Source organism: Dama dama, chromosome 20 (genome assembly GCF_033118175.1).
Source record: "Dama dama isolate Ldn47 chromosome 20, ASM3311817v1, whole genome shotgun sequence".
Classification (NCBI taxonomy): Eukaryota; Metazoa; Chordata; class Mammalia; order Artiodactyla; family Cervidae; genus Dama; species Dama dama.
The window spans coordinates 113,994,320-114,017,641 of NC_083700.1; the positions used below are offsets into that span (position 1 = coordinate 113,994,320).

Genomic DNA, 23,322 nt, shown 5'->3' on the forward strand with positions numbered 1-23,322 from the left:
GCCCATCACTGGTCTGCAGAGCCACTGCCACCCAGAGGCGCATGGAGCCCCCAGTGCCAGCCGAGGCCAGGCTCCAGGAGAGTGTGCCCAGGGGGTAGCGGGCCCAGGTACCTGTGGGCGACATGGCTCAAACACTTAGACTCCAGCACCTGGTGTAAGACGCCCAGAAAGGGCTTTCCTTGGACGCGTCTGCCCTCCTGGGGGAAGGGTCTGTCTCCCAGGAGGCCTGTGCACGGCCCTCGGAGGCTGTCCCTGGCCCAGAGGAAGCAGACTCTCGGGAGCCGACCACTTCCTGGAAAGGACACTAACTGTGAATACCCACTCGATGTGGGAAGTCTGTCCCAGCCCTCGAGCCACGTGAGGGGAGGCATGGTCCAGCCACAGGACAGTGCCCACCTCCTACCCGAACATGATGCGGGTGCTTCCCCTGCTCTGGGTGCCCTGGGAGCGGCTGGGGCAGGGCTGCAAGGCCCGGTCCCCAAGGCCTGTTCCCCCCCACCACCCCCGCCGCTTCCCATCTGCCCTGTGCGCGCTTATCGGGTAACCGGAGCTGCCAGCTGCGTCCCCGCCTGAAACAGGAAGCCCGGGCCTGCATGAGCCTCAGAGAGCCGGCCGGGTGGCCGGGGCGGAGGATGGAGGAGCAGCGGGCGCTCGCGGCCGCCAAGGACGGGGACCTGGCCACCCTGGAGCAGCTGCTGGAGGCAGGCGTCCTGGGCCCGCGTGTCACCGACGCCCTGGGGGCCGGCCTGGTGCACCACGCCGCCCGGGCCGGCCACCTGGCCTGCGTCAGGTTCCTGGTGCAGCGGGCCAAGCTGCCCGGCAACCAGCGTGCCCACAACGGGGCCACCCCCGCGCACGACGCCGCGGCCACCGGCGGCCTGGCGGAGCTGGGCTGGCTGGTGCGCCACGGCGGCTGCGGTCTTCAGGTAAGCGGGGCCTGCGTCCACGGGGAGGCGTGAGCGAGAGCCGGGTCTGGAGCCCCAGGCTTCCCCAGGGCCCGGAGCTGCTGCTCTCGGGGGAATGGCCACACGACTCCCATGGCACACACAGCGGCGTGTCTCCACCCCACGCCTCTCCCCAGCCCCAAACAAGGCCCCCGGAAGCCACGGACACTCCTGAGCAGCCTGGTACTCCCCAGCGCCCAGCACAGAGCGGCCCCTCTCGTCCTTTCACCCCACGGCTCCCACTCAAGAGCACCCGGCCTTGCCAGTGTGGGGTCTCCTGGGGTCTCCTTCTTATCAGGCCTGATCCATGGGGCCTGCTTCCAAAGGGTCTAGAAAAGGGTCTGGGCAAAACACCCCAGCAGGCACTGGGGCTCAGGAGATGCTGGCCCATCCCTGGTGCTCAGGGACCCCGGTGGGGGCTCCGGGGCTCAGTGATGGTCTCCCCGCGGACATCTCTCCTGCCCGCCTCTCCCTGCCGGCCCCGTGGGTGTGGGCGAGCCAGCTGTGATGGAGAGAGAACTCCCTCCCGGAGCCCAGAGCTGGGTGGGCGTCTCTGTGAGGCGCTGGGTCCCAGGAGAGGGAAGACCCACGGGTCACACAGCCTGATTGTCCAACAGCCGCAGCCCCGCCGTCCTCAGGGGCTCTTCCCACAGCCCCGAGGGTGGGAGCAGGGCTGGTCCAGAGCCTGGGAGAACGCCCAGGTGTGCGGATGCCTGCGGGAGAGAAGCTCCCCAGCAAGAGGACTCGGGGCGCGGGGTGGGCGCTCAGTGAGGGCGGGGCAGAGACCCCTGGATCACCCCTGGACACGAGGCAGGCTGCCCACCCTAGGCGAGCAGGTTGGGCTAGTGGAGCCTCCCCGATGGCGAGCAGAGAGAGGGAAGGACAGGACTGCAGCCTGGGGGGGCTCGCATGTGCAGGATCAGGGGTTTGGACCCAAAAGACCTGCCTGGTCCTGGCCCTGCGGGTGACACCAAGCCGGTGGCCTGGCTCAGTCCAGGAGACCCCTCCGCACCCTCGCGCTGGAGCCAGGTGGAGGGGTGGGAGCTCTCCGGCGGGTCCGCGCCGGGTGGTCCTGAGCAGCTGCCCGGCAGGCCCGGGCCGGCCCGCCGCCTGCTCACTGGCCGCCTGCGCCCCGGTAGGACCAGGACGCGTCGGGCGTCTCCCCGCTGCACCTGGCCGCCCGCTTCGGACACCCGGCGCTGGTGGAGTGGCTGCTCCGCGAGGGCCACGCGGCCACCCTGGAGACCCTGGAGGGGGCCTTGCCGCTGCACCACGCCGCAGTCAGCGGGGACCTGACCTGCTTGAAGTTCCTGACTGCCGCCCACCGCAGGTGAGGGGCTGCGGCGCCGCCTGGCGGAGCGGCCGGGGGAGGGAGCGCGGGCTGCGGGGAGGAGGCCAAGCGAGGCGGAGGGGGAGGGGCGGGCAGGGGAGGGGGAGGGGCGGGGACGGGTGGGCGGAAGGGGGTGGGGGGAAGGGAAGGGGGACGGGCCCCCGGGAGGGGCGGAGAGGGTAGGGGAGGGCGAGGGGGGAGGGGGACGCGCCCGCGGCCTGGGGGCGTCTCAAGGCCTAACGTCCCCCGCTGGGCTGCGAAGGTCGCTGCTCACGCCTCCCGAAGCGAGCAGAGTGAGCACTGGGCTTGGGGGCAGTGGATTCTCCCTCCACACGCCCGGTCCCACTGCCCCGAGTAGGCGGGTGGGCGAGGTGGACAGGCAGGGAGGGGGCCGGCTCAGCTAAGGCGGGGGCGGGGGGCAGCAGACCACCGCCTCTTCCCAGCCGTGGGCACGGCTGCGGTCCTGGCCCCACAGAAGACACCCGGGCGTATACCTGGCCGTCAGGGGGTGCGGCGTCTGTGGCCTGCCGCCCGCACCGTCTGTCCGCAGGACGGCTGTCCTGGCTGGGAGCGGGACTCTGTCCACCCCTCACCCGACCTGGCCTTTCTTCCCGGAGCGTCTGCCTCTGACCACACCTCTTCTCCTGCGGGGCTCTTGTTAGCTAGCCGGCCGTCCTAGTCACCCCGTGACAATGCTGCTGTTCCTTGGGCCTTCCCGTCCCGACCTCTCCCCCAAGGCCTTTGAGACTCCCTTCTGCGCGTCCTCCCCAAAGAGTCCACATGGCTGCCCTGGGCCTGGCCGCCTGCAGAGTGTCTGTCAGACTGGCAGTTTTAGAAGTACTTTCTGTCATGTGAAAACCGGGAGATTTCACATTAAAACATCCACATGCACGGGGATGGTCCACTGCCCCAGGGCCCACATGCCCACCGGCAGAGGACCGCAGGAGCCGGAGCGGAAGTCTTTGTCAACAGGGCTTGCGGGCCGGTTTGGGGGAGGGGGCTGCCGCTCCCTGCAGCGGTTCGCAGGGCACCGAGAACTCATCTGGCCCCGCGACCACAGGGAGGCAAGGCTGGATGTGGAAACCTGACGACCCTGCCCATTCGGTCCACACGGGGACCTGGAAGGAATACCGGTGCCAGGCCGAGCGCCCCGAAAGGCTAGTGTCCTGCTCACAAGGGCCCCCTGCACGGAGCAGGCCCCGGGTCCAGAGGTTCCCTGAGCTGCCCGCGGCGGGCCCCGCTGGGCCATTCACCCTAAGAGGAGACCCCTGCCGGCCAACTCCCTGCGGCGCTCACAGCTTGATGGCAGTGGGGGGAGCTGGATTCCTTGGGCCGCGCGCAACCTGGGCCACTGCCGTCTAGGCCCCTCAGCGGGTAAGGGGGTGGCCGCAAAGAGCCAGGTGCCGGGCCTCCGCGCCCGATCTGGGCCCTAGGCCAGAGCGGCTCCCCGAGACCCCCGGCCGAGCGCGCTCTGAAGCCCGGCCTCCCCCGCAGCGGCGTGAACCGGCGGACGCGCAGCGGCGCCTCCCCGCTCTACCTGGCCTGCCAGGAGGGCCACCTGCACCTGGCGCAGTTCCTGGTGAAGGACTGCGGCGCCGACGTGCACCTGCGCGCCCTCGACGGCATGAGCGCGCTGCACGCCGCCGCCGCCGCCGGCCACTACTCGCTCGTCGTCTGGCTGGTAAGGGGGCGCGGGGTGTGCGCGCGGGGCGTGGGGGGGCGTCCGCGGAAGCTGGCACCTGCTCCCGCCTAGCAAGCGGGGCCAGCTGGGGCCGAGGCGCAACCCCCTGGGTCTCGGATCGCCCACAGGAAGTTCAGGGACCACGGGGTGGTGGGCGGATCAGAAGTGCTTCCCCCAGCCTTAGAGCACCCACATGCCAGGCCCAGTCTAGGGCGCAGGGGGAGCTTTGACTGGGGATGGCCCTGGACTGGACCCGCCCCTGCAGGACCGTGGGGGTGTGCAGCACCCCCTGCGCGCTCTCCCGACCCCTCCCCTAGGAGTCCTGGTGGGTGTCCCGGTTCTCAGGGTGGATTGCACAGGCAGTGCCTGGCCCCGCTGTGTGCCCACTTGTCCATGCCCTGCTACCCAGACCCTGGGGCAGGCCCCACGAGCCCCACCCTTCTTCCCTTCTGAACCATGGAGGCATCATCTGGGCCTCTTTCCAGAAGAAACACACAGTGACCTAGATGGGCGGAGGATGCCTTCTTCCAAGGCTTTTTCCAGGACTGGGGACTTCCGCCTCCGCCCTGGAAAACCAGGCCTGTGGGGTGTCCGGGCGCTCTGAGGGTTACAGAGCGGGTGTTCATTACCCGGTCAGGGGTCAGAGTGGGGAGGTCTCTCTGGGGAGGAGCAGGTGGGCAAGAGGTGGCTGGGGAGGGACTCAGTCCTGCTGCTCCACTTGTGCCTGGCACATGGTAAGAGCTGTGGGGATGCTGAGTGAGGGAAGGAAGGAAGGAGCGACTTCCTCTGGCCTCCAGCCACTCACCTTGGCCTCAGAAGCCCGCAGCAGTTGCCTCCAGCCTCCCTTCACCACCGCCTCTCCCAGGCTGGCCCTTTATCCCTGGAGCACCTGCTGGCACCCACCTTTGCACCGGCCGTGCCCCCCACCAGCCGCCCTTCTGCAGCTGCTCCCACAGGGCCAGCCCCACTCATAGGAGAAATCTGCCAGCATGGGCCCCGCCCTGGCCCTCATGTGGAGCTGTGCTTCCGTCCTCTGGCCTGTAGTTCAGATGGTGAATGAGAGAAACGTGCCTGTTCCCAGACCTGGACTCCCGGCGCTGCGGGAGCCTGAGTCCTGGCCGGGTCTGGCCGCGGGGGCACAAAGGCAGCGGGCGCTCAGCACACACGGTGGGAGTGAGTCGGCGGGACTCGGGACTCGCGGCATCTCAGAGCAGTGGGGATGCCCAGGAGCGGCGGGAGGGCAGGCAGGAGCGAAGAACATCCACCCAGCCCCCCGGGCAGCCCCACGGGGCTCATCCCAGGAAGAAGCAGCTGTGGCCGAGGGTCCCAGGGCCAGAAAGGCTCTTCCAGATGGGCCTCCCCACCCCCGCCTCCTGCAGGGTGGACCCTGGGCAGAGGGGCGGAGTCCAGCCTGGCTGACCCACTCAGGGATGGGGCCGCGCTCCCCTGGGGTAGCTGGCTGATGGCAGGAGCTCTCCTCCCAGCTCACTGTCCTTTTTCTAACAGACAGACATGTTTGAATGTTGGATCAGCCAGCATTTGGCTGCAGTGACCGGGGAACTAAACCACCGAAAAGTTACCCCTTACACATAGGAAACACGGCAGGCCATCCACACCTGGTCACACCCTTGCTGTTCTCCCGGCCTCGCCTTCATGGAGAAGGTTGGCCACGTTCAAAGTAGGAAGAGAGAGAAAAAGGGGGTGACGCCATGTCCCCCAGCCCTTCCGTCGGGAAGGCAGAAGAGCGCCTTCCGGCATTGCATTGGCAGGGGTCACGTGGCTGCCCTGGGGGCACGTGGTCCAGGCTGGGGGCCGGCGAGGGCTGTGAGGAGGGCTGGCCGGAAGGCTGCCGGTGCGGGGCCCAGGCCACAGGATGACCGGGCTCGCGTCCAGCGTGCTGAGGACGGCTGCACAGGGCCTGCCCCCAGCACCCTGCGTCTTGGCACTGGAGCTGTGACGGTCAGGATGCAAACAGGCCTGGTGCCAGGAGGTCCCTCTCTTCATCAGCAAACACCTGTTTACTGGCCCTGGGGTGCTGCCCAAAGGCATTCTTTATTTGAAGTGGGAACACCCCTGGGGGTGTTCAGCTTAAGATCTGGGCTGGGGCAGGTTTGGGGACTGTGGAATCTCGCAGTAAAACCACCGAGCTTAAAAAAAAAAAAAACAAACCACCGAGCTTGCTGCGCCTCCAGGCTGTCCGGGGCGCACAAGAGGAGCCAGCCATGTCCCCAGGGCCCCCTTCCCCGGGGGGGAGTGGCTGCCCCCGTCCGGCCTCAGCTGGCCTGTCCCCCTTCCTCCATCCACAGGTCACCTTCACGGACATTGGCCTGACAGCTCGGGATGACGAGGGGGCCACCGTCCTGCACTTCGCCGCTCGGGGCGGCCACACGCCCATTCTGGACCGGCTCTTGTTGATGGGCGCCCCCATCATGAGAGACTCCTGGGGGGGGACTCCCCTCCACGATGCAGCGGAGAATGGGCAGATGGAGGTAAGGCGGTGGGGGTCACGAGGTGGGCAGGGGAGCCTCCAAGAGCTGGCAGTCGTAGACCGCTTCCTGTGACTGAGTCACCGAACCTTCAACACAACCCTGTAGCATACATCTTATTATCCCCTTTTACAGACAGGTTAACCGAGCCTCAGCAGGGCAGCCGTTGCCCAGAATGCAGACTCAGACTCAGACCTCTCTGGGAATAAAGCTCAGGCTCTGCCCTCAGCGGGGGACCCCTCCCTTCGCTTGGAGCCCCCCTGGGTGCCGGCTCAGGGGTTGGTCTTCCTGCCAGTCCTCCCAGGAGGAGGTCTGCTGGCCCCCTGCTCTGAGCAGCCTGGGAGCAGAGCCCCGCGGGGGTGTGAGGTCAGCTCCTTCGCTGTGATCCAGATAAACCTAGGGGCGCACGTGGCCCAGGAAACAGCATCTGGGAACCTGGAGTAGGCAGGGTCGGTGTTCCGATACTTGAAGTCCAGGCCTGGGAGTGGACCCGGCCGTGAGCCGCTGGCCCCTGCACTGGCGCGACCTGCCCGCGGACCTTCTGCGAAGGCAAGGCCGTGTCTGAGCGGAGTGCGTCTTGAGGGGAGCACATGGGATGACTCCTCTGCCCGCCCTCCCCGGAACCACCCAGCAGGGCTCCAAAGTGGGTCAGTGCATCTGCGACGTCTCCTGGGCCTGCCCACGGCCTTCCCACGGGCCCGCGGGCCCCAGAGAGGCTAGTCTAGGGCGGGTGTTTTATCGAGGTGCAGCCCGCTATCCCATTTTGGACTTCGGTTCTGGACAGCTGTTTTCAGCTGGAACCCCAAGTGTTCCTGGGCCCAGGTGGCCCACGAGCAGCCCAGGGCAGCCAGCCAGAGACCCGGGAAGGCAGGCGGTCCTTTTGTCGAGTCAGAGAGAGGCATGGTGCCCCCATGCCCAGCAGCAAGGCTGAACAGTTCTTCCTGACTTTCAGTAGCCCTGAGGGCCCCCTCCTGCTCCCCCCACCCCCCAGCCACACCCCCTCCTCTCACCCTGCAGGCCAGCACTCAGCCCCGTGGGCTCACCAAGCAGACCATGCGGGTGGCATCCAGAGGGGCCTGGGCTGGGAGGCCGCGGGTGGCCAGAAGGGCCCTGAGCCAGCGCGGTGCGGCTCAGACAGCATCCCGCCCCCACCGGCCACTGCCTCCACAACCCGAGGGTGGCCTGTGCAGCGCCCTGCCACCTTTATTTTGAAGCGGCAATATCTGTTTTCAAGTGAAGTGTTCTATAGGCGTCCAGGGGGTTCAACAGATAAGCCAAGGATTCACGAGCTCCTTACCCTCCTCCCCCGGTGGGAAAGGAAAGGAACTCAAGCCTCAGAGCCGAGAACCACCCTCCGTTTCCGTCTCTGTGTTGTGGAAATCCCTCTTCCCTTGGCCATACTGGGTCTTCCTTGTGGCCCCCCACCCCTCCGGCTTCCTCCGCTTGTGGCGAGTGGGAGCGGGTCCTCGCAGGGACTTATCGTCATCGCGGTGGCTTCTCTGCTGCGGGCCCAGGCTCTAGCGCTTGCAGGCTTCAGGAGTGGCAGCACACAGGCTCAGTACTTGCGGCACACAGGCTTAGTTGTCCTGCGACATGAAGGGTCTTCCCGGACCAGGCATCCAACCCACGTCCCCCTGCCTTGGAGGTGGGTCTGTAACCACCGGACCACCAGGGAAGCCCCACGATAACTTCTCCACGCCATCTACGATCCAGCCTAATATCCGTCTCAAATCCATGCCTCTGGTTGTGCTGTAACCAGCACGGAAGCAGAGTCCATACATTATTGATCACCTGTAGGGTCTTAAATTTGTTAACAGTTCCGGAAAATTATGATCATCCAGGAAATATAATTCCCCCACCCCACTCTGTATTTTATTTTATTTTTTTTATAAATTATTTATTTTAATTGGAGGCTAATTACAATATTGTAGTGGTTTTTGCCATACATTGACATGAATCAGCCATGGGTGTACATGTGCTCCCCATCCTCAACCTCCCTACCACCTCCCTCCCCATCCCATCCCTCAGGGTCATCCCAGTGCACCGGCCCTGAGCACCCTGTCTCATGCATCCAACCTGGGCTGGCGATCTATTTCACATACAGCAATATACATATTTCAATGCTATTCTCTCAAATCATCCCACCCTTGCCTTCTCCCACAGAGTCCAACAGTTCTTTACATCTGTGTCTCTTCTGCTGTCTCACATATAGGGTCATCGTTACCATCTTTCTAAATTCCATATATATGCGTTAATATCCTGTATTGGTGTTTTTCTTTCTGACTTACTTCACTTTGTATTATAGGCTCCAGTTTCATCCACCTCATTAGAAATGATTCAAATGCGTTCTTTTTAACAGTTGAATAATATTCCATTGTGTATATGTACCACAGCTTTATTATCCATTCATCCACCAATGGACATCTAGGTTGCTTCCACGTCCTGGCTATTGTAAACAGTGCTGCGATGAGCATTGGGGTACACGTGTCTCTTTCTATTCTGGTTTCCTCTGTGTGTATGCCCAGCGGTAGGATTGCTGGGTCATATGGCACTTCTATTTCTGGTTTTTTAAGGAATCTCCACATGTTCTCCATAGTGGCCGTACTAGTTTGCTCTCCCACCAACAGTGTGAGAGGGTTCCCTTTTCTCCACACCCTCTCCAGCATTTATTGCTTGTAGACTTTTGGATAGCAGCCATTCTGACCGGCGTGGGATGGTACCTCATTGTGGCTTTGGTTTGCATTTCTCTGATAATGCCCACTCCGTATTTTAAAATAGATTCTTATCTTAGAAGAATTTAGAATCATTTCAGAGTTGTAGAAAAGTGGAGGCACTGGCATAGACCATCCTGCTCAAGTCCACATCCGCCTTCCCGCCCCTGCTCACAGGCGCCCACTCTGGTGGCCGTCACTGCGGTGAAGTCCTCCTCTCGCTGTCCCCAGGGCCACTGCCCCAGACCCGTCTGGGCTCAGGCCCCACACCCAGTGCCCCCCGCTCTCTTGTGACCCCTGTCCCCCAGGCTCTAGATAGCCCGCCCGCTCCTGCACCCCCCACCCCACCGCAGCCTCCGTCACAAAGGGCCTTCGTGCGCTCGGGCGCCTCTCACTTTCCCCGCTCCAGCCTCCTCTGCTCCCCACTGCTGAGCGTCTGCCTTCCTCTCCTTCCGGTCCCAGGGGCCCAGCCGGGAGGGAAACTGGGGCCCAGCACTGGCTTGACCAGGGGAGGGGGCGTGTGAGGCCAGAGCAGGAGCCCGACGCTCAGAGATGGAGACATCGGGGATGGAGTGAGGATCCCGGGAGGTCACCCCGGGCCTGGAGCCAAGAGGAGGGGCTCGCTGAGCGCCAGGCCTGGCCAGGAGGCCAGGGAGCAGGCAGGGCGAGGTGGGAGAGGTGGGCGAGTGGGCGAGGGCACAGCCCGGAGACCTGGGGGCGGAGCCGTCTTCTTTAGCCTCTGCACCCCAGTTTCTTTGTGTGAGAATGGACACGCTTCCAGGACCTGTTGTAAAGATGGAAACCGGCTCTGTATTTAAACCTGGGGCCTGGGCTACAGGGGCAAAGTCAGGGTCGGGCAGCCTGGCTGGGATCCCACTGTGCCGCCTGCTTACCGTCTGGGCCCTCGGTGAGCCCCTGAGCGAGGGCGCCTGGGGCTCCTATGCCGGATTCATGGTGCCGGCGCCTGCAGGATTGCATGCTGCCGGCTCAGGGCGGCCCAGGTCAGGGCGGGAGCTCAGGCCTCGGTGTCTCAGCTCGGGGGTGCGGGGAGCTGGCGGTGCTCACGTGTGTCTGCCCCCTCCCTGCAGTGCTGCCAGACCCTGCTGTCCCACCGCGTGGACCCCGCCCTGCGGGACGAGGACGGCTACACGGCTGCGGAGCTGGCGGAGTACCACGGCCACCGCGACTGTGCCCAGTACCTGCGGGACAGCACCCGGCCGGTGAGCCGCGCGGCCCCTTCCCTCCCGGCCCCCCTGCGGGGAGCTCACCCGGCCCCACCCCGTGGTCGGGAGGGAGGAGGGGAGGGCCTGGTCTCAGGGCTACAAGGGGGACCAGGGCTGGGCTGCGGCTGGAGCTCCGCGGAGATCTGCCCGCCTTGCAGGCCACAGAGCCCACGATCACACTCAGGCCAGACGGCTGGGTCGGGCTGAGGACACTCATGGGTGGGAGTGGGGTCCCTCCCGGGTTCTCGGGGGCGTGACCCCAGGAGGCAGGCCAGCCCTGTGCAGCCCAGAAGGGGACAGTTTCAGGCGGGCTCCCAGCTGGGCACGTGACCTCACCCAGCCTGGCCTCTGCAAGGGCAGGGACCTCGTGTGCCGGCCTCCAGCCCATGCCTGGCCGTGTGTCTGCTGAATGAATGGAAGCCGTGGGCATGCAGGTGTGCGGGAGCAGGCCTGCTCCATCAGTCCCGCCCCCCAAGGCCCCGGGCGGTGACTGACGCCTCGTCCCAACCTGCACAGATTTTGCCGCAGTCTTCTGTATTGGCCACCCCTTCGGAAGGTGTCCCTGGGACCGGCTGGCTGCCCCCTCAGGTGAGAGCTCTGAGGCCCACAGGGGCGCCGTGACCCCCACGCTGGGTCCCACCCCAGGGCTGCTGCGCCTCCCTTTCCCTTGGGGCATCTCCCCCAGAGTGTCCAGGACAACGGAGGCAGAGTCACCTTCCTCCACGGCCCTGGGCCAGCGGGCTGGTCCTCACCCGGCCACCACCGAGACAGCCTGTCTCCACCGCCCAATACCCACGCCAGGGTGGCCAGGTTGGGGGCTGGGGGTGCTGCCGGGCACATGCGCTGGAGTCCTGGTCTGTCTCGGTATCCTAGTTTCAGACACAGGAGCTGCAGTCAGTGCTTGAAGCAACCTGTTTACTGTTTACTGATCCTTCAGTTGGCTCTGGGCTTCCCTGATAGCTCAGTTCGTAAAGAATCCGCCTGTAATGCAGGAGACCCCGGTTCGATCCCTGGGTTGGGAAGATCCCCTGGAGAAGGGAAAGGCTACCCACTCCAGTATTCTGGCCTGGAGAATTCCATGGACTGTATAGTCCATGGGGTCACAAAGAGTCGGACGCGACTTTCAGACTTTCTTTCGATTGGCTATTGCTTGACAAGAGTTGTCTTTCTGGCTTGGGTTCCAGAGGTTGGGGGAACTCTGCAGGTTTCTGGTGTGGTGGATGGAGCTCTGTAGTCCACAGGTTGGGGACGGCCTGGCCACCTGGTCCCCGGCCTGTGTGAGCCCTGGGGCCTGCTGTAGTCCGGGCTGGGCAACCCCTCTGCTGGCAGGGGCAGGTGCCTCCTGGCCCCTGTCCGGGGGTCCCTGGCTCGCCTCCAGCCCACGCAGCGGTGCCCACGGCCAGGCCTTCTGTCCGATCAGGACCTCTGTGCCCAGCCCCACCTCCCCAGGCCCAGGCACACCAGCCCACCCCTCCTGGACGCTCTGCCTGGCTCTCTTATGGGTGGGGACTGTGGACGCCCTGCTGACCCCTCCACTGGGGGCTGAGGGACCAGCCCACGTCAGGTTTCCTGGGGTTCCTTCTGGTGCTGGCGGTCTCCCCTGGTGTCACCACAGGCCACGAGGCAGTGATCCTCTGCTCAGGATTCCCCACGCCAGCCTGGGAGGTCCGTGTAGCCTCCACACCCGGCCTGCAGGCGCGCAGTGTCCAGCCCATCCACCTGCCCCGCCTGTGTGGCGGAGGGGCAGGGTCGTCAGACTATGAGCTTGTCCCCATGAGCCGCTGCACCCGGGGCTGGCTGGAGTCACCCCCGACCCCCCACATTCAGTCTCGGCCCCGCAGGAGGGCAGGCCATCAGCTAGGGCCGCCAGGCTGGGGGAGGCAGGGGCCCGATGCAATATTGATGGAAACACAATATCCAGAGGTCGCCTGCGCAGCCTCTTCCCGTGTCAAGCTCAGAGGAGGTGGTGAGAGGCTGCCTTTTCCTGTCAATCCTGCCACCTGCCTCTGCTCCCAGGGCGTCGTGGGTCCCAGGAGAGGCAGTCTGGGAGGTGAGGCTGGGCAGGTGCTCCCCCGGCCGCCTGGACCACCCCACCTCCACCCTGGCCACGTCTTTCTCCTCCCTGGGCCTGGGGTCACCTCTGCACAGTGAAGAGGGCTTGGGCAGTGGCTAGAGGGGGCCCCCTGCTCCCCAGACCTCCAGGGCGTGGGCCAGGCCGCTGCAGCTAGGAGCAGCCGTCCAGAGGGGTGAGCACAGCCCTCCACGCAGGGGGGAGCCCAGCCTCTCAGCTCGCCGCTCCCCCACCCCTGTGCTCAGGCCCACCAGAGTTGGAGCGACCCTTCTTGGCCGAGTGACACCCCCAAGTCATGAGCACCCGTGAGCCCCGGGTCTCTCATCTGTGTGACGGAACCGAGGAGCCTCGCTGGGGCTTAGAGGTGTGCCTTGAGCAACCGGTTTAGTGGCTAATTGCGCCCCCCTGGGTCCAGAGGTGCCCTCAGACCCCGTCACTGTCCAGATGGGGAAACAGACCCAGAGAGGGCAAGGGGCTCCCCGAGGCAGACTGCTCTCCTCGGGGGAAGGGCAGCCGTAACCCAATCTCAGCCGTGGTGCCTGGGTGTCCAGCACCCATCCGTGGGTCATGATTTTCTCGGCCCGGGTGCCGTTACAGGCCTGTAACCCGGCTCGCCACAGCGGTCCTCCATGTATAATGCATGGCGGGCGTGGCACTGCTCAAATCTCATCAGAAACACAGAAAAAGAGACACCAGACCACAGGAAGGTCACCAACCCAAGGCCGGCTGACCATCAACCTTGGGCACGCCCAGTTGTCAGGACCCCAGAGGTCGGCAGCACTCCCCCAGGTCCCGTAGACTCGTCCAGGGCCTGGATACTCCCGCCACTGGGGGCCGCCGCAGCAGACCCCCGTGCTGGTTAAAATTCAGAGATCCTCGTGACACCGTGCTAACAGCAGCAAGGAGGTCTGTGCTGTGGTGCACCAGGCCCTGCCAGGGGCTCCCGGTAAGTCCCAGCCAAGGCAGAGAAACTCAGGCCCAGGGGACACTGAGCGACTCCCTAGGGCTTCTCCTCGGGGAGAGCTGGAGCAGAATTCGGCCTCAGGGACCCGTGGCATGCGGCCTCCCAGGCTGCGGGTGCGGTGGTCTGGGGCCAAGGTCCATTCCCCTGGGCCCTGGACCAATGTCCTGCCTTTTCCTTCTTCCTTCCACCCTAGCTGAGCCGTGCACTCTGCCGGGAATGGGAGGCCCTTTCGCCTCACCCCAGATTCAGCCGGGGGTGCGGGGGTATGGTGAGCCCCAAGGGCTTCTAGGCAGGGGCGGCCGGGGAGGCTCTGGCAGGCTCAGCGCCTGGGGCTCAGCCCCACTCTGTCCGTCAGACCGTCAGCACCGGGTTCTCCAGCCGTCGGGTCTGGGGTCTGACTGGACCCTCCAGGCTCCTAAGCCACCTATGCCTGCGTTGTGGACGCGGGAAGACAGGAGATTCCCAGGTCTGCGGCACACGGCAGGGAGCAGGTGTCGTGTTTTGTCAGATTCCGCCCCACCCCCCCACCCCATAGTCCCAGGGTGACCGACCTGGGCGCGGATGGCTGCTACACACAGCTTGTGTCACAGCCGAGAACCCCTAGCCGGGGCGCCCCCTAATTTGTAGCCAGCGTGAGCAGCCTCGTCTTCCTTCTGGGTCCCCTGTGCCAAGGCAGGTAGGCGAACAGCAGCCAGGGCTTGGCATCCTCGGCAGGGGTACCAGGGACCCCACTGGTGCCACGCTTCCCCTAGAGGCCCACCCGCCTGCCTCTCCCTCCACAGCTGGTGGTCCTGGACTGAAGGGGCAGCAACTCGAGGGGCTCAGTCCTTGGGCTCCTCCAGGGGCAGGATCAAGGGGGCGGGGGTCTGAAGTAGGATTCTGGTCCCGTCCCCATCCCCGCCATGGACCCCTGAGAAAGCGCCCTGCCTCCCCGAATCTGTTTGCCCAGCTGTGCCTGAGGGCTGCCTGGTGGACCCCTCTCTGCCGTCTCTTTTGTACAACCAAGGAGCTCTGGTCTCCCCTCCCTCTCCAGAGGGTCTGCTCCCCTGGCCCCTGTCCAGGGGAGGGTTAAGGCCTGGTGGTAAGGGATCCCATGCCAGCCCAAAGCCCGCTGGGCCACCTGACACCTCCGCCTTCAAATATTAATGCGACGCCTCTTGCTCCCGGGGGGCGGGCGCTGTGACAGCCCCGACGGCTCCAGACGGCTCAGCTCCCTGTGCTCACAGCCCAGTGCCTGCTTCCAAGGGTCCTCCTGGGCTGGGGGCTGGGAGACGCTCCTGCCAAGGCTGGGCTCCTGGGCTCCCGGGACCAGTTTCTGCAGAGAGAGGTAGGAGGTGCCGGCGACGGGCAGATAAGCACTCGGGCCCCAGGCTCCCCTCCCGGTGGCCCTGGAGTGTGACCGAGGATGTGACCGAGGGCCCTGAAGCAGTGGCTGTAGCCACGGGGGGTTCTTCTGAGGGGTTCCCCAGGCCGGGGCGGCCACCCAACACCTGCGCCTCCTCGTCCAGGGGGGAGGGACCCGGCCCACCTGCAGGGGAGCTGGGGACACTCAGGTGTCCGAGGGACTTAACCCCAGCAGCGCCAGCTACGTCGTCAAGGGCAGGGCTCCCCGCGAAGCCGACATGTGGGCTTCTTGTTAGAAACCGATCAAGGATTTCAGGGCAGGGACAGGAGAGGATATTGAATGAAGCCGAGGCACGAGCCACCCACTCGACACTGGGGCCAGCCCTGGGCCCAAACCACACGTCCCTGTGGGGCAGGTTTGATCCAGCTCCTCTGCCCGGCCCGGGGCTCTCTCCAGTGCCAGCCCGCGGGCCCCAAGGCCCTCGCCCACCATCGCTGCCCACGGGAGGGAGCAGGCTGAGGCACTTCGGTCTGACGGTCAAGGGTGAGTGCCCAGCGGGCCCGCCATGGGTGGCCCTCTCTGCTGGAGCCCCGAGCTGGGGCGGTCGTGTGCTTTCAGGCATCAGGGCAACCAGGGGGGCAGCTGGGAGACAAGCCACCTGCAAGACGGGGTCGGCCCGCCTGCGACACTCAGCTTTAAAACGCAGCAAGCCTGGCTCTGGAGTACTTGGAGGACGACTCACGTCCTCGTGGAGAGCTTCTCAGCCACCTGAGGAGGGGCTTGGGAAGGCAGGCAGCAAGGGCAGTCCTGCACATGGCGGCCTGTGCGCCCCAGTCTCTGCTCGGCCAGTCCGTATGTCAGCCCGGCCAGCCGTCTTGGCTCCTGCTGGTCAGGGGCCAGAGCGGGGGCCTCACAGGGCTGAGCTGGGGACGGGGGACAGGGTTGGGCTGCCTCCAGGTCTAAGATTCTTCCTGGCTGCCCACCCGTCAGTGTTGGGCGCAGGGGGGACGGTGGGATGCCCCAGACCTGGGGCAGATGTGGGGTTGCAACGTGGGGGCCCCTGCAGCCCAGACGGGGGCCTCCCTGGCCCCAGGCTACCCGGGACTGCGGGGTGGGTCCTGGGCACCGCGCCTCTGCTCTGAGGTGCGGGGCTGAGAACACATCCAGGTTCACTGGGATTCCCTGTGTGCCCGGGGCTGAGCGCGGGCACAGGTCCAGGCCGTCTGTCTCAGCACCGTCAGGGGACAGTCGGCGAGGTGTGTGTGTGTGTGTGTGTGTACACGTGTGCCCGCAAGTGTGCGTGTGTACACGTGTCCCCTGTAAGGCCAAGGAGTGCTGAGCCCGAGGGGGACGCCAGCCCCTGACCGGGAGCCGAGTTAAGGTGCCTCCAGAGGGCGCTCACGAGCTGGGCCTCCAGATGGGGGCTCACCCAGTGGGGGTGGGGGTGTGTGCCCACCGGGGTGGAGAGACATGGGGGGGCATAACCTCCAGGGGTACCGCCCCTCACCCCCACACACTTCCCTCTCCCAGCCCCACCCCAGGGAGACCAGGCCAGGGCTGGGTGCCCCCACCCCGGCCTGGCAGCCCAGGTCAAGGCCCCCGCCCTGCCTCCCGGCCTCCCGCTGACCAGGCCTGTCCGCCCCCAGGTGCCGCTCCTGATGACCCCCCCGCCCCCGCCGTTCCCCCCTCCTCCGCTGTCGGCCGCCAGACATCCCCCGGAGGATGGCGGAAGTGGAGGCACAGGCCTTGGGAGCCCCACCCGTGAGTAAACGCGTCCCTGGGAGGGGGGTGGCCCAGGCCAGGGGCGCAGGGACTGGGCCCTGCTGGCCTCCCCCTGAGGTCCTCCGAGGGGGCTTGGGGTGTGGGGAGCAGCAAGGCTGGACAGCTGGCACAGAGGGCACCGAGGCCCGGGCTGGGGCCAGCCCCCCAGCTCTCCCGGGATTCCGTTATCGCCCTGCCACCTTGCTAAAGTGAGGACAGAACGCTCCACGACCACACTTAAGCCGCCTCCTGCCCAGGCCTCGGCGTCTCTGTGAGCGCCGAGCCCCCGCAGCCCAGCTCCCCTGCTGCTGGGGTCCCAGGCAGTCCGTCCTTCTCTGGGCCTCAGCTCGTCCAGAGGGACCGGGGAGGTCGGCTCTCTCCACTGCTGTTCCTGAGACTACTGCAGGGGGCAGGGGGGTGGTCCTCAAACCGCAGGTCATCACCAGCTAGGGGGACCGGGACCAGCATTTATCAAAACGAAGTAGAATGGGATAGCGTGAAAAATGTCAGCAGGCCCCATGTGTAGTGAGGGTACGTGTGCTTCGTGGAATGGGTGGTAATTATGTAGCCACGCATAGGTAGGGGTGTGTGTGTGTGTGCATGCGCACACACACGTGCAGTGGAGAGGGGAGTCATAAAAGGACAGGTCTGCTCTGATGGGGCTGCCTTTGGTCCCCAGACTACCGAACACTACACCCTTTCTAGCTCCTTCCAGGCCGTAGGAGAGTGGGGAGGGGGGACAGGCCATGGCTGGGATGAGGTGGGTAAAATGCAGGCTCCCCAGCTGGCCGGGCTTGGAGCTGGCCCCATGGACACCCATGGGATCGCAGCGACGAGTGAGTTTGCCCGGGGCGCTTGGTCAGGGGGCTGGCTGGGCCTTCAGCTCCCGGTCCAGTGGTCCTTCAGGAAGGCTGGCTGTGCCCCGGTCTGGGGTCCTCTGCTCCCCACCCCACCCCCGCCTCTCTGACACCAGCTCCCGCTTCCTCCCAGCAGCAGCGTCTCTCAGCCCAGCCTGGCCCGGCCAGCCAGACCAGCCTCCTCCGAGGGAGCACACAGCTCACACGACGCCCCCGAGGGTCACCACCAGTGCCATGGCCGTCCCCACGGTGAGCGCCCCCGCCATGTCACTGTCTTCCAAGACCCCTAGCCCAAGCCCAGCTGGCCTCTCAGCATGGTCTCCTATGCCGGCCCTGGCCAGGTCACTCCGGGGGCAGCCAGGCACTTCCCTCCAGCTCCAGGTAGAGCCCAGGAGGTCCCTGGGATGACGGGTTGGCCTGGAGTCGGGGGTGCACCCAGCTTCTGGGGAGATGGGAGTTCAAGGCCACAAGCAAATGTCCACCCATCAGAGTGGAAATGCCACCGTCTTAGATCCTAGGGGGTCCCAGTGGGTCAAGCCCCTCACCCTGACAGATGCTGCTGTCACCGTACAGGAAAGCATCCATCCATGGGAAGGCTGGTCCTGGCGCCCCCTGCTGTCCCTCGCCCCCCCCCTCCCCCCCCCCCCCCCCCCCCCAGCGATTCTCACTCGGGCTGGGAGCTCCCAGCCCTTGAGCTGTTCTGTGCAAGTCTGGCAAGTGCAGTCACAGTGCACACAGCACATTAAAGGCTCTGACAAGTCCTGCAGCCCACGATTGGCCACCAGGCTTTGTCTATGCAGCTGTTCCCCAAATGAGTTTCCCCATCCACATGGCATGCTCGGAGCTGAGTAGGGGGGAGTCTCTCAGCATACGAGCCTTCCCACACATACTGGGGTCACACAGAGACAGGGGGCCCCTGCGCTCCAAAGCCTCACACTTGAACAGGCTGCGGGTGCAGTAGTGGTCAGCTCCTCCGTCCTCCCTGGTCAACCCCCACGCCCCTCCTCCCGCAGCTGTGCTCCTCCGGGCCGGCCCTCCCCTCCTCTCGGAGCGGCAGTCTCCTACGGGCCTCCTCGAATGACCTGCCTGCATCCACATAGGGGGCGGAGACGGTGGCGGGGGGTGCCCCGGACAGCCTGGTCGCGCTGCAGCTGGACGGAATGCGCTTGGGCGACCTCGACGGGCTGGTGCCCACGCGGGATGAGCGCGGCCGACCCATTCCCGAGTGGAAGCGGCAGGTGATGGTGCGGAAGCTGCAGGCACGCCTGGGTGCAGCTCCAGCAGCCTCAGAGGCCCAGGTCCGGCAAGGTGGGGCCAGGGCCAGATGCAGGGTGGGGCCAGAGGTAGGGCGTGGCCAGACGCAGGGCGGGGCCAGGCATGGGCGGGGGCAATGTGGGGGCGGGGCCAGATATGGGGTGGGGCCAGATGCGGGGCGTGGTCAGACGTGGGCGTGGCCTGGAGGGCGTGGTGTCGCGGGAGGTGGGCGGGGCCCGGGTGGGACCAGGGTGTAGAGGGCGGAGGTGGGGCAGGAGACTGACTTAGTACCAGCAGGTAGACGTGGAAGGTGGGTTCCTGAGCCCACACCTCGAGTCCTGAGACCTGGGTACCCCACTGCGTGTCGTTCTGTGGCCTCGGCTTCCTCTTCTGCCAGACGATGAGGTTGAACCAGATCAGAGGGCTGTGAGCAGTGCCCCTTCAACTGTCTTAGGGATGTGTTGCCCACGTGTTCTTTGATCTCACGATTTGTGTGTCTTGCCCGCCGCATGTCAGACTCTGTTCTCGGCAGTGAAGGGGCCCAGCCCTGCCCCCTGATGCTTCTATGCCAGCAGGGAAGGCGGGGTGACTGGGCAACTGTGCTGGGGGTGTCGGGGAGCGGGGGAGGGAGGGTCCAACTGCTGTGGAGAGAAGGCAGGGGAAAGGGGAGGGGGCTGCTTTGTCCGGGTGCTCAGGGGCAGCCTCTCTGGAGAGTGTCCTTGAGCAGGAGTCAGGCAGAAGTGAGGGGTGAGCCCTCTGGGGATGAAGGACAAGCAATTGTGAGTGGAGGCAACAGAGAGCGAAGAGGCCCTGAGGCAGGGTGGGCTGGCCCAAGTGGGGGGGCAGGGGGAGGCAGCGTAGAGGTGAGGTCAGAGAGGGGTCAGGCAGGCAATCAGGACTTTCAGGGAGCCTTTGAGAATTTGAGCAGGGAAGGGCTCTGGTCTGACTTGAATTTTAACAGGCTCTCTCTGGCCGCCCTGTAGACAGCTGTTCTAGAGCTGTATCCTGAAGGGGTGTGGCTTTGTCTTGGATGATGTATTCTGCAGCCCTTTGTCTAGAGCTGCCCTGCCAGTACGTAAGGCCAGCCATTTGTGGCTATTTCAGTTCAGTTCAGTTCAGTCGCTCAATCCTGTCCGACTCTTTGCATCCCCATGGACTGCAGCACACCAGGCTTCCCTGTCCATCACCAACTCCCGGAGTTGCTCAAACTCCTGTCCATCGAGTCGGTGATGTCACCCAACCATCTCGTCCTCTGTCGTCCTGTTCTCCTCCTGCCTTCAATCTGCCCCAGCAGCTGCGGCTATTTAAAGGATTTCAAGTGAAATAAACCCCCCTGCTCCTGAGTTAGCTGCACTTCTGAGGAGGGGCTCCTGCAGGGTTTTCGGCACACCTTCTCCCTCATCTCAGAAGTGTTGGGCGGCTCTGGTCTAGTGGCCCAGCTGGTCCACGATGCCCATGGGGTTGGGGTTGGAGCAAGGCCGGAGTGGGTGGGGCATCCTGTCACAGCCAGGAGGCCCTTTAGAATCTGACCTTAGGGCAGAGCCAAGGGTGTGTGAAGAACTCAGGGAAACACAGAAAACAGGCCAAAAGGGCAGGGGATGGGCTTGGGCACAGCTTTGCCATTGGCTGCGAGTTCCCGGCTTGACGCTTGTGGTCCAAACACTCCCCAGTCTCCCCTCTCTGCCCCAGGCCTCGTGGGGGCTTATTGTGCCAAGTGCCCACCTGCACCAGATGACCCTGGGCTTCTTGGCAACTAGGCAAGAGCTCATGCTTCTCACCTGTGAGGTGGGGCAGACACAGGACCTCGCTCGGGGGTCTCGGGGGAGTGACCGGGTGGGCACGCAGCCACCCAGAGGGACCCCAGCTGGGAGGCTCTGTGTCTGTCTCCCACAGACTGCGAGCCCTGGGGTCAGGCCGTATCCTGGCGTCAGGGGGAGCCCCGAGGGGTGATGTTCTGGGGTAGAGCTGGCCATACGCCATGAGAACTCAGAGGCTACCCTTCCTTGGGGACACTGTCCACCCGCAGGACATCCTGTGCAGGGATCCAGAGGGCCCTGGGGACAGCCTTTGACTTCACCACAGAGGCGAGGAGGAGGACTCGGGGGTGGCAGAGCAGAGGCACCCCTGCCCCTTCTGAGGGCAAGACTGGCTCTGCCCGGGGTGAGAACTGCCCTGAGCCTCGGGCGGGGGCCTGGGGCTGGCCTGTCACCTCCTTTACCCTCTGAGCCCAGGCAGGGGCCAGCCAGGGTCCCCAGGGCTCCCTGGGGCCAGGCCACCCAGGGGAGCTTGTGTCTGGCAGGAGCATGCCATGTGGGCTGCGTCCCCGCTGACCTGCCCTCCCTGTGTCCAGGACGACGGCGGGCGTGCAGACCCCATGGAGCAGGCGGCCTGGCGGTACTCGCAGACGCACCAGGCCATCCTGGGCCCCTTCGGGGAGCTGCTGACCGAGGACGACCTGGTGTACCTGGAGAAGCAGATCGCCGACCTGCAGCTCCGGCGCCGCTGCCAGGAGTACGAAAACGAGCTGGGCCGGCTGGCGGCCGAGCTGCAGGCCCTGCTGCCTGTGCCCCTGGTCAGCATCACCGTCAACAGCCGCTTCCCGTCCCCGGGGCCCGGGCTGGAGGCCGCGGAGGCCGCGCCCCGGGGCTCCGAGGAGGGGGCCTCGCAGGCCACGCCCGGCGGGCAGGCCCTGCCCTTCTGGTGCAGCCACATCGCCCGGCTGGTGCGCAGCTTGTCCCTGCTCCTGAGGGGCGTGAACGGGCTGGTGCAGGGCGAGGAGGGGGCCCCCCCAGAGGCCCCCAGGGAGGCCCCCAGCCCAGCCCCGGCCAGCCCCCTGAGGAGCGAGGCCCAGCGCGAGATCCGAGCGTGTGGGGTGTCTGTGCGGATGCTCCGCGGCAACTTCGAGTCAGCCCCCGGCCGGCCCTGCACCCCAAGCCCTGCCCCCTGTGAGCTGGGGGCCCAGCCGGGGTCATGCCCGACGGGCTGCTGGCCTGCCCCCATCCTGCCCTGCGGTGGCCAGATAGGAGGGAGGCCCGGGCTGGGCGACACGGAGGAGGCCAGCGACTCAGGCATCAGCTGTGAGGAGGCCCCATCGGAGGCGGGCGCCGCGCCGGGCCCGGACCTGGCCAGCCTTCGGAAGGAGCGCATCGTCACCCTCTTTCTCAGCCACTGGAAGAAATCGGCCTACACGCCAGCGCTCAAGACGGCGGCCTGCAGGACCCTGGAGGCCCGGAGTGCGGGGCCGCGGGGGCAGGAGGCAGCCAGGGGCCCTCTGCCGCCCTCCCCGCCACCCAGCGAGAGCCCGCGGCCCGGCCGCCTCTGGCAGCAGCGCAGCGTCATCACTCAGCTGCTGGGCCACTGGAAGGCCGTCCTGGCCCACGTGCCTGCCCGGCAGCTGCGGCGGCTGAGCCGGCGGCCCCGCGGGCCCCTGTCCCCCGAGCAGTTCCTGCCCCACGTGGATGGAGCACCGGTGCCCTACAGCAGCCTCACGCTGGACCTCTTCATGCTGGGCTACTTCCAGCTCCTGGAGTGCGACCTGCCGGCCGAGGAGCGCAAGATGCGCCACCTGCTGTGCTTCGAGGTCTTCGAGCACCTGGGCGCCCACGGCTGGGAGGCGGCCCGTGCCTTCCACAAGGCCGTGACTGACGAGGTGGCCGCTGGGCGCCGTGCCTGGACCGATGGCTTCGAGGACATCAAAGCCCGCTTCTTCGGCTCCAGCCACAGTCCCGCCCGGGACGCGGAGCCCGGCCGCAAGTCCGGCCTGACCCCACTTGGGCCCCTGCCTCACGCGGGCCCCGGCGGCCCCGAGCCTGCAGTGCAGAGGCTGGGGTCCGGCCCCCAGCGGGGCAGCTTCAACAGCGAGGACATCTGTGGCTACATCGACCGGAGCTTCGCCTTCTGGAAGGAGAAGGAAGCCGAGATGTTCGGCTTTGGGGAGTGACGTGGGCCGGAGGCCTGCCTTCCTTCTGGAGCGGGTTTGGGGTGGTTTTGGTTTTTCTTTTCTCTTTTCCTTTTCGCCTACCTGGTGGCCAGGTGAGCCTTGGGACCAGGCCGGCAGGGACTCAGCGTGCTAGTTGCCACCCTCCATGTCTGCCCCCTGACGGCTTCCTCCTAGACTACAAGACTGGGCTCAGAGCCCCCCTTGTCACCTCTGCACCTGAGAAGCTCTCTCAGGACCCCAGTCGCCCTGCCCTTGGATGACTCGTGGGCTCTGCCCACGCCCTCAGCCTGCACGTCTCTTGGGCGCCTCTGATGCCAGCCTGTTCCCCACTGGCCGTCCTCCAGTCCCCACTGAGTCACCAGGACGTCCCGTCTCTCAGGTCCTCCCGTGCCTGTGGTTCTGGTCACATCCTGAGCCTCTGTCTGCCCTCCTCCAATGCCGACTCCATTCCTTCTGGTGACCTTGGGCCATTCCCCTCCCCCTCCACGGCCCCCTCCCCTACCTGTGAAGCCTGGTGACCTTGAGCCATGCCCCTCCCCCTCTGCAGCCCCCCTCCCCCACCTGTGAAGCCTGGTGACCTTGAGCCATGCTCCTCCCCCTCGGCAGCTCCCCTCCCCCTCCATGGCCCCCCTCCCCCACCTGTGAAGCCTGGTGACCTTGGGCCTTGCCCCTTCCCCTCAGCAGCCCCGCTCCCCCACCTGTGAAGCCTGGTGACCTTGAGCCATGCCCCTCCCCCTCTGCAGCTCCCCTCCCCC

General features: G+C 65.7%; 1 protein-coding gene across 1 annotated transcript; it reads left to right on the plus strand.

Annotated features, from left to right (window-relative positions):
• The first annotated feature begins 632 nt into the window (after window positions 1-632).
• Window positions 633-22,931, plus strand: ESPNL (espin like). The gene is made up of 9 exons (XM_061120129.1): window positions 633-926; window positions 2,084-2,274; window positions 3,769-3,955; window positions 6,262-6,444; window positions 10,241-10,372; window positions 16,402-16,516; window positions 17,510-17,622; window positions 18,474-18,671; window positions 20,978-22,931. Exons 1-9 carry the CDS (start codon window positions 633-635, stop codon window positions 22,565-22,567), a joined length of 3,003 nt encoding a protein of 1,000 aa, XP_060976112.1. The 3' UTR covers window positions 22,568-22,931.
• The last annotated feature ends 391 nt before the right edge of the window (window positions 22,932-23,322 follow it).

Bases quoted from the DNA above. Each gene is read 5' to 3' on its own strand.
- ESPNL (XM_061120129.1), top strand. From the start codon at position 633: ATGGAGGAGCAGCGGGCGCTCGCGGCCGCCAAGGACGGGGACCTGGCC. The intron at 16,517-17,509 runs GTGAGTAAACGC...TCCTCCCAGCAG, and splicing joins AGGCCTTGGGAGCCCCACCC to CAGCGTCTCTCAGCCCAGCC. The intron at 18,672-20,977 runs GTCCGGCAAGGT...CCCTGTGTCCAG, and splicing joins CAGCAGCCTCAGAGGCCCAG to GACGACGGCGGGCGTGCAGA.